Genomic DNA, 14,085 nt, shown 5'->3' with positions numbered 1-14,085 from the left:
AACTTTCTAAGAACATTGCTATCTTTTTTCAAACATTAAGGATTTTCTTCATCTAAAGCTGCCAATCAATAATCAATAATTAAATGTTATCTCCACTCACAAATTAATATCAAATATAATAGATATATTTGGCCCCTTTCTTATGGATACAACTGTTACAAAATATCTTAAATACTGCAAATAGGATATCTTGGGGAAAAAACCCACAACCAAACCTGACTATTTTAATATCAGAAAAAAGTGAATGAATTAGTGCACCTGGGGAACTGGATCTTGAAGAATATATGTCTTCTCAAATACCATGCATGTGCAATGGATTATAGAGCAGATATTTTTTTCCTTTTTACAGTTTTATAGATGGAGAAAATGAGGGATTTTCTGATTTATCCAGCAAAGTCATTGAGTAAATGAATAGCAGATCTGGAACTAAAATAGACTATCTCGACTTCTCACCTAATATTTTGCCCACAAAATAAATTGGTTCCCAAATTGTGGTTTATTAATTACTTTTATTAAGTCATAGGCAGATAGCAAGATAAGTCTCATTTTGCTAAAAACTTTTTTTTTTTTTTGTTTACTTTATCTCAGGACAAGGATGTGTCAGATATAGAAAACAAACAGGCAAAGGCCCATAGTTTTTTAAATCCTAGATTTTACTACCATGAAACTTATTCTCCAATATTCAGCCAGATAGGATTTTTCTTTTCCAACTTTCTTTTTTTCTCAAAACCAAATTCAGCCTTGTTAAGCTCACCAGCTTCAAGTACACCCCAGGCAAAACCCTTCACATACAGTGTTAGTAAAACTAATTTCCACCGACCCTGGTTATGGATGTCGTTCTTACTATCGATCTCCGCTGTTTCTTTGGCTTCCCCACATCATACTCATCATCATCCAAATCCTACAGAAACATAGAAGCCAATGATATAAAAATGTTTGTTTTACTCAAAGTTCTCACCAATAAAAACGATATTGTACAAAATAAATTGGAATCTATGCCAATATGTAGAGTAAATTCAATGCAAATTTTGAGTTTTAAGTTTCTTACTCTTTTATTACTTTTCAACATCTTGCTACAATTAAATAATTTGTTAGGATAGAATTAATTTTCTGATACCAAATCTTTTCCATGCCATAATGTGACCTCATCAAAGGGTGAATACCTGTCCTTGGACAGCATCATCACTGGCTTCCTGTTCTGAAGAAAAGCTCTCATATTCTTCCTCAGAATAATTATCTGTGAATCAAGAATGAGAAAATGAATATCTGAGATTCTTCTTCAGTAAGACACATGTTCACATGAGTAGTGGTCTTAAGGCTAACTTCCTAAAAGTTGTAAAAAACTGGTATATTTCCTCCAAAACAAACCAATATATAAAGACAGATAATTGAACAAGCTATAAAAACTCTTTATTGAATAACATTTGTTGCATAGGGTGAACAGAGAAATTATAACTATAACAAATCCTGTCAAGACTCTACAAACCAAGTGAATATGTATTCATATTTGATGAACTCAATGTAAAAATGCAAAAAGGCGAGGCTAGTAAAATATATACTTGAATACATGGTTTGGTATTAAGAAATTTATTAATGAAAAGCTTATTAAGAAAATGTTATTGAGGCAGTTGTTGACACAGTGATCCTAGAGTGAGGAGGCCCTGAGTTCAAAATTCGGATTGATACTCAACATTTCCTAGCTGTATAACCCTTGGCAAATCACTTAATCTCAAATTGCCTTTCAAACAGCAGCAGCAACAACAACAACAACAACAACAACAACAACAACAAAGAAAAGATTATTATTAAATCCCTCAACTATATATAATACTTTTTTGAAATAGAAATTGTCATAGTGACAATGTTGAACATTAATAAAAAGAGTATCTAGCATTTAAAGAAATTGAAAGAAAATTCTGAAGATAAATAGGAAGATAAAATGTATTGTATAAATAGAACACATTTGATAGCTAGATGTCCTCATGTCCTTGTGTCCTATTTTGTGTGCTTCTATTTTTTTTAAATAAAGTCCCATCTCCTAAAGAGACAACAGAAGCTAATATTTAAGGAAGTAAAAGAAAGATTCAATAGAGAAGTGATAAGGTGAAATTTTTATGTAGGACTCATCACATAACTGGATTGCATCTTATTATCTTACCTGTGTTTCCAGCTAAAATTAAGCCTTACCCCACAGGTAGTATAAGAGAACTCTGCATTCAGGAAAAGAAAGAAGGTTACAGAGTACAGTATATTAAGAGCAGGTATGTTGACATCATTAAATAACAGCCTTTCATCTCATGTCTTTGTCTGCTAAACAAATTATGCCTTACTATCTAAGAAGGGACAGAAAAGCTGTCATAAAGAGAGATAAAAGATTTGAAGGTCAGTGGCAAAGTTGATTACATTTGCATCTTATGAACAGAAAGCCCCAAAAGTGGCTAGAAAGGCCAAAGAACTATGGAATTTGCTTTAAGCAAATACAGAATGAGGGCAAAGATAATTTTTCTTTGACTTAAAAAGAATATGTATGGTTATGTTTGTATTTCAGTCATACCATGAAACATCCACATATGGACAATATGTATGTACCCTAGAGGATGGAAAGAATAAGGCTAGAATAATACATTTCTACCTGCCCCTCCCAATAATATTTTATTTCTCCAATTACATGGAAAGATAGCTTTCAACATTCAAATTTTGGTAAAAAATTGAGTTCCAATTTTTTTTCCCTCCCTTTATCCCTTACCTTCCTCCTCCCCCAAAAAGGAAGCAATCTGATACATGTACAATCATTTTAAACATATTTTCATATTGAAATAATACATTTTTGCTTTTGATTTTTAAAAGACTGAAGTGTCCTTTAAAAGAATGGAAGAGGAGGTAGAGCCAAGATGGTAAAGGCAGGAACTTGCCCAACTTCTCCCCCAAACTGCTCCAAATTCCTTTAAATAACAACTCTAAACAAATTTTAGAGTATTAAAACACTCAAAAGAAAAAATGGAGCAGAACATTTTCCAGCCAAAGGCAACTTAGAAGCTCAGCAGAAAAGTTTGTGATACCAGGATGAGAATCCAATGTGCAGCCCTGGCTCAGCCGGGCCTTTGAATCAGCAGCAATACTGGTAGTTTCCAGACCTCTTAGCCCAGAGACACCAAATAGGAGCTGGAAAGTCAGAAGAAAAGTTCTGTGGAACCAGAGTGATAACCCAGCATGCAATTCTAGCAAGGGCCCAGCCCTGACCCCAGTACCAGCTCTGGTCTGGACTCCAGAATCACCAGCAGTGCTGGAGGTTTCTGGACCTCTCAGCCTGGGGACACTAGTAGGACTAAGGTCAGTGGAGAGGGTCTGTGGCAACAGAATGGGAGTCTAGTATGCAGTCCCAGCACAGTTCTAATCAGCAGAGCCCCAGTCCTGGCCAGCATATTAGACCTTACCAATGGAGCAGGGACATACCTAACAGCTCCAGGGAAGAAGAGAGTGCTTGTAGTTAAATTCCTTGAAGGATTTCTCTAAACAGTTGCACAAAATCCCTGAAACTTGGGACAGTGCACCCTCTACTCTGGAAACAGAGAGTTAACAAAGAATTTAATTTTAACAAAGAGTTAAAGCCAAGTAATAGGCTAGGAAAATGAGCAGAAAAGAAAAAAAAAGTTTCTGACCAATAAAAGTTATTATGGTGACAAGGAGGATCAAAACACACACTCGAAAGATGATGGCAAGGTCAAAGCTTCTTCATCTAAAGCCTCCAAGAAAAATATGAATTGGGCTCAGGTCATGGAAGACCTGGGACTCTGAAAATCAAGAGAGATAGAGGAAAAATAAGGGGAAAAATTGAGAGAAGTGAAAAAAGAAATACAAAAAGCTAAAAGAATGAAAGAAAGGCTTACAAGATAAAATGGAAACGGAAAAGGCCTTAAAGAGGCAAAGGTGATAATTTTTTTTTTAACTTCTGCTACAATGGATAGAATTATGGCCTTGAAGTCAGGCTCAAATTCCACTTTTAATATATAAAATATATATAAAAGTTATTATCAGATAAAGGAATTTCAGAATTCTTGAACACAGAAGTAGAACATAAAAGAATGAAAGAAAGGCTTACAAGATAAAATGGAAACGGAAAAGGCCTTAAAGAGGCAAAGGTGATAATTTTTTTTTTTAACTTCTGCTACAATGGATAGAATTATGGCCTTGAAGTCAGGCTCAAATTCCACTTTTAATATATAAAATATATATAAAAGTTATTATCAGATAAAGGAATTTCAGAATTCTTGAACACAGAAGTAGAACATATAGAGGTGATAGCAAGATCAAGAGTGTGATCATTCTTCATGGACTAAGAAGGACTAGAAATGTAGGGTGTGAAAGTTGAATAGATTAGGAACTAGAAGGTTAGACTATTTAAAATCAACATTTATATAGAAGTCCTCTAGTTGGGGTGGAGAAAAACACTAAAAGATAGGAATTGTATAGGAGAAGTCATGTTCAATGAGCCCAGAATGACAAGTTAAAAGCAGTTAGGAAGGGCATAAGAAGGGAAGAGTTCTCTATTCCCACTTCACATTGATGATAATGAATGTCTCCCACAAGTGTTATACATTCATCACTAAAAACTGAAATCACATGATTTGATCACAACCACCTACATTATTCCATTTTCCTATCCTATCAGTCTACATGAGGCTAATGGATAAATTTCAGAAGGTCTCTTAATGTATTTTTTAGACATTTTAAGCAAATTTCAATATAATTATATTTTAAAACAGTATTATGATAGTCTATAAGCTTCCAAAAGGGTCTGTGGCACAAAAAGTTTACTAGCTTTTCCTCTATGCCTTCTTTCCTCCTATTGTTTGACCTCCTTGCAACCTCTACATCCTTCAGTACTTCCTCAAGTTTTCAATCTGTTTTGGTTATATTCTCTTCCCTTCCCAATCTTGACCCTTTTGTGAATCAACTCATTACTATCCTTTACTCTTTTAATCCTTTGTCCTATTGTTGCAGATGTCTTGACAAATTCCAGTTCTGGGTAGCTCACCATGTGCCTCCTTCAATCCTACTCATGTGCAACTTAAGTGAGTCAGGAAGTCCTGTACCTATGTTGACTGGGTCCACTAGAAATGTCAGCAATCCTAATCCTTTCTATTTTCATGATATTGATCCCACTTGATTCTCTTTCTGATTATTCTCTATTTTGCTGGATCCTGGTCATATACTCTGTGCTCCTCAAAGTTATATCTTCATTTCTTTATTTTATTATTATTTTTCAAAGATGTCATTTTTCAATTCTCTATACATTTAAGCAAATTTTAAGATGGCAAAATGCAATCTGTTGTTGAATATTACTTTAAAAAAATCAATCAACATGTATTTATTAAATGCTTTCTATGTGCCAGACTCTATACTAAGTGTTGGGGATACAAAAAAGGGCAAAAACAGCAATTGCCTCAAGGAGCTTACAGTGAAAATTTTTCCCCATATTTTTTATTTACAACATTCTTATTTTTAAAATTGGATTCCATATTGTTCCCTCCCTCCCATCCACTGAGAAGGCAATATATTTCTTTAATAGCTACATCATCAAAAAAAGGAAGAGAAGAAAATAAAGTGAGAAAATTCAATTTGTATTTAGAGTTCACTGGTTCTCTACAGGTAGATAGCATTTTTTCATCACAGATCCCTTGGAATTGTTTTAAATCACCATATTGATCAGAATAGACAAGTCTTTCATAGGTGATCATCACTACACTATTGCTGTCACTGCTGACAATCATCTTTTGGTTCTTTACTTTGCCTAAGTTCATGGAAATCTTGCCATTTTTTCCTGATACCACCCCTCTTGTTATTTCTTATAGTTCAATAGTATTCCATCACACTCAATATGCCACAATTTGTTCAGTCATTCCCCAAGTAATGAGCATCACATCAATTTCAAGTTCTTTGCCAGCACAAAAAGAGCTGTAAAGATTTTATGTCATTTTCCTTTGATTTCTTTTGGGGTAAAGACCTAGTAGTGGTATTGCTGTATCAAAGGATATGTACAATTTTACAACCCTTTGGCCTTTTTATTCTCCAGAAATCTTATTTATTTATACAGGCTCTAACTTGGTAACTTTATCAGCTCCCATGGTTTCAATTTAATCTTCTATGTGTAGGTATCTTCCAAATAGTCACATCTTGTCTCATCTTCTGCTGAATTCCAGTCTTTATGGCACCAATTAGCTCCTCGACAGCTCAAAAGAGGCTTTCCAAAGGTACCACAAACAAAATATGTCCAAAATAGAATTCCCTTTATTTTCCACAACCACTCCTCTTTTAAACTTCTCCATTACTATCATGGGCATAGTCAAATTATAGTCACTTAGATTCTCCTTTTCAGTGTCATTCCTGACACAATGGTTCACTTAATCCACGTAACCAATCAATTGCCCAATCTTTTTGTCCCCCTTCTTGATATTACTCACATATTGTCTCTTCTGTTCAATGACACAGCCAACACACCCCCTGTTGCTCAGGGACAGTTGGTCACAGTGGAAAGAATGCTGGCCCCATGATAGAAAGACAAGTTTAAATATGAAACCTTAGGCACTTACTAATTGAGCAAGTTGCTTGACTTTTGTTTTCCTCATTTTCCTCATCTATAAAATAGGGATAATAACATCAGCACCTATCTCCCAGGGTTGTTTTAAGGATCTAATAATAAAGCAGACACCACTGTGCATGGCACATAGTACACACTAATAGCACTATTAATATTAGTATTAAAATATTAATACTAATAATAGTACTATTAATATTTATATATTAGTTAGTACTAATTAGTTCTAATAGATTTCTGCTAACACTTCTAATTGGTTTCTCTGTCTCAAATCTCTCCCTAATCCAATCTATCCCCCAAAGCACAGGTCTAATCATGATACTTTAGTCCAGGTAATAAACTCCACAATTTATTATTTAACATCAAACTTTAAAATCATCTGTTTTGACATCTGAATAACTTTACAACCTGGCCCCTTTACAGCTTTACTACCTTCTTACACATTGTTCCTCTCCAGATACTATAAGGTCAAGCCAAATTGGCCTACTTATTGATCCTCACACACAGTATTCTCAACGTGGGCTCCCCTTTACCCATACATTACTTTGGGATCAAGCAGAAACTCATTCTACAAACTGGAAGCCCTGAGTTGATCCAAAATACTATAGACAGGGATGTCCTGGTACAGTACTAGGAAGGGTGTTAGGAAATATCAATAACATTACAGATGCTTAATGTGATTGTACATATATAATGTATATCATATTGCTTACCATTTTGGGAGTGAGGAAGAGAAGGGAAGGAAGGAGGGAAAAAATGAAAATCAAAATCTTATAAAAGTAAATATTGAAAACTATCTTTACAATCTAGGCAGGAGCAAGGGGTAAAATGAAAATAAGAGAGTCTCTCAGTTTCAACCTATTCAAAGGATCAAAGTTTCATAGATCTAGAGCTGAAAGAAAATTCAGAATCCAACATGTACAATTTTCTTATTTTAAAAATAAAGAAAATGGATTTAAGAGAAGAAACTGATTTGCTTAAAAATAGTAAAACTATTCAACATCCAAGATAGGATTTGAACCCAAATACTTTGATCTCAGAACCAAAGATCTTCTGATTCTACTCTGCAGCCTCTCACCTTCACAAGGGTTCTGCAATTTTTGATACTTATGAATGTCTTCTGGATACTCTCTCCTCCTTGACTTTTATGACACTGATCTCTCCCACCTGTCAAGACTGTTCTTCTCAGTCTTCTGGGTGCCCCTGTTCTCCAACAGAATATCCTTGTTCCTCTCATTTCTTTCCCATTATATTTTCTCTTGATGATCTCAACAGTTGTGGTGATTTCAACTACAATCACTTTGTAGATGACTTCTAACTCTATATACCAAATGAACGAACATTACCAGTTGGTGCTTGTGAAGCCTTTTCAAATTCAATATATATGAAATATAACTTATTTCTCTTCTGAACTGAGTTATTTTTTTATCCCTACTTACTATTATTTTATTTTTTCAAATTACATGTAAAGATAGTTTTCAATATTTACTTTTATAAGATTTTGATTTTCATTTTTTCCCTCCTTCCTTCCCTTCTCTTCCTCACTCCCAAAATGGTAAGCAATATGATATACATTATATATGTACAATCACATTAAGCATATTTCTACTTAATTGTTGAGAAAGAACCAGAACAAAAAAGGAAAAACTATGAAATAGAAAAAAAAAAGTGAAAATAGTATGCTTTGATCTGTATTCAGACTCCATAGTTCTCTAGATATGGATGGCATTTTTCATATCATGAGTCCCTTGGAACTGTCTTAGAAAATTGTACTTCTGAGAAGAGTAAGGTCTCTCAAAATTGCTTTTACTGTGAATATTGTTCTCCCAGTTCAACTCTCTGCTCACTTCATTCAGTATCAGTTTGTGTAAATCTAGATTTTTCTGAAATCTGACTGCTTATGATTTCTTATAGAACAATAGTGTTCTACCACATTCATAAACCAATTTCTTTTGCCATTCTCCAATTGATGGGCATCCCCATGATTTTTACAATTCTTTGCCATCACAAAGAGTTACTATGAACATTTTTGTACATGTGGGTACTTTATATGATCTCTTTTTGATATAGACCTGGTAGTGGTATTGCTAGATTAATAGGATATGCACAGTTTTACAGCCCTTTGGGCATAGTTCCAAATTGCTCTCCAGAATGACCAGATCCAGATCAGTTTACAACTCTACCAATAATGCCTTAGTGTTTCAATTTTCCCACATGCTCTCCAACATTTGTCATTAACCTTTTCTGTTATATTAGTTAATTTGATAGGTGCGATATGATACCTCAATGTTAGGCAGAGTAGATACAAAACTGAATCTGGAACAAAAAATAAAATGAGAGATGGTTTTTTATAAAGATAATAAAAACAATGAGATAGCATTCCAAAATTTTTTTTTCAATAAAACAGTTCTTAGAGAAAATTTTATAGTTCCAAATTAAAAAAAAATTATTTTAAAAGAAAGATTAGAACAAGGAAGTGGAAGTGAAAAATGTGAAGAAAATTTGGCATGAGACCAATCTAAGTTGCTTCATATAAGAGCACTCAAAGAAGAAAAGTGTCAGAAGGAAAACAAATAGGAAGCCAAGAGAACTTCTGGGGGTGAAGCCAAGATGATGAAGTGAAGCCAGAAAGCTGCTCAAGCTCTCCCAGTTTCTCTCAAAAACCACATGAAACCAAGTCTCTGAACACAGTCTGATGGAATGAAACCATCCTCCAGATCAAAATAGATTGGAAAAGCTTCAAGAAAAGTCAGTTTCACTGGGGTGAAACATACTACATTAAGCATCTTCTACATTAAAGGAAATGAAAGGTGTGGAATATGAAATTCTGGAAGGAAAAGGCCTAGAATTACAACAAAGAATAACCTACTTAGTGTTCATAGGGGAAAAAAAAAAAACAACATTCAATGAAATAAAGGGCTTTCAAGCATTACTGATAGAAAAAAAAAAAACAAACAAAAAACAGAACCGAATAGAAAAACCAACATTCAAACAGAAAACTCAAGAGATGTATAAAGAAATCAACATGAAAAAGAAATCATAACGGAATTAATATGATTAAGCAGTTTATATTCCATTATTGGAATATGATACATGTAATTCCTAACAATTCTGTTTTAGGACAATTAGAAGGATGAGTGTGAGTTGAATATGATGAAATGATGACCAAGAAAAATGGGGGAAGGCAAGTTAGATGTACTGGAAGAAGGGGGGGAGGAAGAAGAGAAGAAGAATGGGTAAAATTATCTCAGGGCAGAGCTAGATAGCATATGGATAGAGTACAAGGACCTAGATTTAGGAAGATTCATCTTCCTGAATTCAAAATCTGGCCTTAGACACTTAAAGAACATTTATCCTGGACAAATCATTTAAGTGTGCATACCTCAGTTCCTTATGTGTAAAATGAACTAGAAAAGGAAATGGAAAATCATTTCATTATCAATGGCATGAAAATCTCAAATAGGCTCACAAAGAATTAGTTCTGACTGAAAATGACTGAATAGCAGCAGCAAAATAAAAATTATTTCACATAAAAGAGGTGCACAAAAAAGAGCTTTTATAGTTGAGGGGAAAATAAGAGGGGTGAGATGTTGAACAAACATTGATTCTTGATCTCATTAGAATTGTTTCAAAGAATGAATAACATGCATACTCAGTTGGATATAGAAATCTAGGGAAGTAGGAGGAAAAGAGCACAGAGGATTGGGGCTAACAGAAGGAAAGATAGATTGAGGGAAGCAGTGGTTAGAAGAAAATAAACTTTTGAGGAAAGAGAGTAAAGAGAGAAGAAGAAACAAGATAAAAAAAATAGAATGGAGGAGAAAACATATGGTAATTTAAACTGTGAATAGAATGACCTTACCCATAAAACAGAAGAGGAAACAATCAACGAGAAACAAGAATCAAACAATATGTTGTTTATAAGAAATATACCTGAAACAGAATGTCATCCAGAACAAAAATAAGGGATTGGGGCAGAATCTATTATGCTTAAGTTGAGGTAAAGATTACAGGAATAGCAATCATGATGAAACAACATCAATACTAAACACATATGTACCAAACGGCATAACATTCAAATTCAAAAAGAGGAAATAGACAGTAAAAATGATACTATTGGGAAACCTCAACTTTCCTATCTAGATAATTCCAATCATAAAATAAATAAGAAAGACATTGAGATACATAGAATGAGGAAAGTTAAATATGACAAGATATCTGAAGAAAACTAAATGAAAATAGAAAGAATATTTCATTCTCAGTTATAAATGGAACTTTCATAAAAACTGATCATGTATTAGGGTAGAAAAACTTTTAGACAATGCAATAAAACTTACATTCAATAAAGGATCATGAAAAGATATATTAAAAATAAATTGGAAACGAAATAAACTAATTATTAAAAATAAGTGGCTTAAAGAATGAATCATAGAAAGAAACAATTATTTTATTAAGGAGAATGTGACATGCCAAAATTTATGGGATGCAGCCAAATCAGTACTTTAGGGGAATTTTATAGCTCTGAACATTTAGATAAATGTTAGGTTCTTACTAAGTGCTAATGAGATAATGAGATATTAGGTTTTTACTAAGTGCTAAGTCGGTACTGGGAATTTGACTTGTGAATTCCTGGGGAAGGTCGGAACTAGAAAATTGTTAAGTACCGACTTAGCACTTAGTAAAAACCTAATAGATAAAAAAAACAAAACAATGCAATAAATTGGACATGCAATTAAATAAACCAGAAAAAGAACAAATGAGAAACTCTCCAATTAAACTCTAAAATATTTCCATTTTCCACTTCTATTTCTGAAAATCAAAGGAGAAATAAATAAAAATGAAAGTTAAAAACAAAAAATCACCACTGGTCTAATAACTAGAACATGGAGCTTATTTTACGAAAAAACAACAACAACAACAAAACCCAATAAAATAGATAAACCACTGATATGATTAAAAAATTAGCAGTATCAAAAATGAAAAGGGTAAAAAAGTATACCTCCAATGAAGATGAAATTAAAGCAATTATTAGAAGCTATAAAGCTAAATTATTTTCAAATATATCTGACAATCCAAGTAGATTTAATTGCCCAGATTAACAGAAGAAGAAATAGAATAAATAATTTCATCTTAGAAAAAAAAAATTGAAAAAGCTATCAACGAATTCTCCAAGAAAAAATTCCTAGGACCAAATGGGATTCACAAGTGAATTCTACCAAGAACTACCAAAGAACAATTTAATTTTAATATAGCATAAACCCTTTGGAAAAATAAGAAAAGAATATTAACAAATTCTTTCATGACACAAATATAGTGCTGATAATTGAACCAGGAAGAACAAAAATAAAGAAAATTATAGATGAATTTCCTTTATGAATACTGATACAAAAATATTAAATAAAATACTAGCTAGAAGATTACCACAATATATCACAAAGAACATATACTATGACGAGGTGGGATTTATATCAGGACTACAGGGCTAATTCAATTCGGAAAACTTTTAATATAACAAATCAATAACAAAACCAACAAAAACCATAGGATTATCTCAACAGATATAGAAAAATAATTCTGACAAAATACAATAATAATTCCTATTAATAATACAGAGCATAATAATAAATGACAATTTCATTAAAATGATAAGTAGTATTTCTCTAAAACTATTAGCAAAGCAAGCATTGCTTCTAAAAGGAGTAAGCCACAAATCTTTTCAGTAAAATCAGGGGTGAAGCAAGGATGTTCACTATCACCACTATTATTCAATACTGTACTAGAAATGTTAATTATAACAATTAGAGTATAGGCAATGAGGAAACAAAACTACCACCCTTTGCAGATAATATGGCATGCTTAAAGAATCAACTAAAACACTATTTGAAACAATTAACAATTTTATTCATGTTGCCTGATATAAAATAAGCCCACATAAATCATTAGCATTTCTATATATTACCAATAAAAGTTCAGTAGCAAAAAAAGAGAAAGTCCATTTAAAAATATTCAATATAAAATATTTGGAAGTCCACCTGATGAAACAAACACAGGATCTATAGGAACACAATTACAAAATACCTTTCACACAAATAAAGTCAGACTTGAACTGGAAAAATATTACTTACTCATGGGGAAACATATAATTTTACCTAAGTTAATTTACTTATCCAATGCTATACCAATCAAGTTACCAAAAATGATCTCATGTAGTTAAAAAAAATAATAACAAAATTCATTTGAAAAAACAAAAAGTCAAGAATATTAAGGGAATGAATGAAAAAACATGTGAAGGAAAAGTGGTGTAGCAGTATCACACTTCGTACTATATTACAAAGCAACAATCATCAAACTGATACTTGCTTAAAATAAAGTGTTGGCTCAGTGGAATAGATTAACTACACAATATACAATAATAAATGACTATAGTAATTTAGTATTTGGTAAACCCCAAATCCCAAACTTTTGGGAAAAGAACTCACCATTTGACAAAACTGCAGGGAAAACTGGAAAACAGCATGGCAGAAACCAATATTTTAAACCATATACCCCCCCAAAAGGGCAAAAATGGATACATAATTTAGATATAAAGGATGATACTGTAAGCAAATTAGAAGAGTGGAAATATTTACCTGTCAGATCTATGGATGAGGAAAGAATTTAGAAAAGGATGAGGAAAGAGAGAACAATAGAAATTATAAAATGGATAATTTTGACTGTTAAATTAAAATTATTTTTGTGCAAACAAAACTAATTAAACCAAAATTAGAAGGAAAGTAGGCAGCTAGAGGAAAAAAAAGTTACAGCAAGTATCTCTGAAAAAAACTTCATCTCTCAAATATAGAGAAAACTGAGTCAAGTTTATAAGAATATAAATCAGTCTTCAACTGATAACCGGTCAAACTGGCAGTTTTCAAATGGAGAAATTAAAAGTTATGTATGAGAATATGCTCTAGATCACTACTGATTACAGAAATGCAAATTAAAATAATTCTGAGGTTCCAATGAGGGATGTTTATGAATTGGGGAATAGTTGCAAACAGTATATGATTGTGATGGAATACTATCATGCTATAAGAAATAAGTGGGATAATTTCCAAAAATCCTGAAGAGACTTATATGAAATGATGCAAAGAGAGGTTAAATAGAACTAAGGGAACATTATACATAGGAATAGCAACACTGTCCAATTATTAACCTTGAACAACTTAGTTATTCCAATCAAGACAATGATCCAAGACAATTCCAAAAGAGTTATGAAGAATAATACTGCTTTCTCTCTCCAGAGAGTGAGTCTGAATAAAAACTGAAACATAATTTTTTCATTTTCTTATCTTTTTTTATTTTTGGTAACATGGTTAACATGGAAATCTGTTTTGCATGGTTTTACATGCTTAACTGATACCATATTTCTTGTCTTTCCGATGGATGGGGGAAGGTAGAATAGAATTTGGAACTATTTTAATTAGTTATAAATAAATAAATGCATAATA

General features: G+C 32.7%; 1 protein-coding gene across 9 annotated transcripts in view; it reads right to left on the bottom strand.

The window, feature by feature from the left end:
• The window catches only part of LOC141556459 (metastasis-associated protein MTA1), a 610,678-nt gene that overhangs the window by 464,553 nt on the left and 132,040 nt on the right, over positions 1-14,085 (bottom strand). For all 9 annotated transcript variants that reach the window (XM_074290610.1, XM_074290601.1, XM_074290609.1 and 6 more), the window contains 2 exons: positions 1,164-1,237; positions 821-901 (listed from right to left, as the gene is read on the bottom strand). In XM_074290610.1, coding sequence (XP_074146711.1) covers positions 821-901; positions 1,164-1,237 — 155 coding nt within the window. The remainder of the gene's footprint in view (positions 1-820; positions 902-1,163; positions 1,238-14,085) is intronic.

Source organism: Sminthopsis crassicaudata, chromosome 2, assembly GCF_048593235.1.
Source record: "Sminthopsis crassicaudata isolate SCR6 chromosome 2, ASM4859323v1, whole genome shotgun sequence".
NCBI lineage: Eukaryota > Metazoa > Chordata > Mammalia > Dasyuromorphia > Dasyuridae > Sminthopsis > Sminthopsis crassicaudata.
This window is presented reverse-complemented; position numbering and strand designations above follow the sequence as displayed.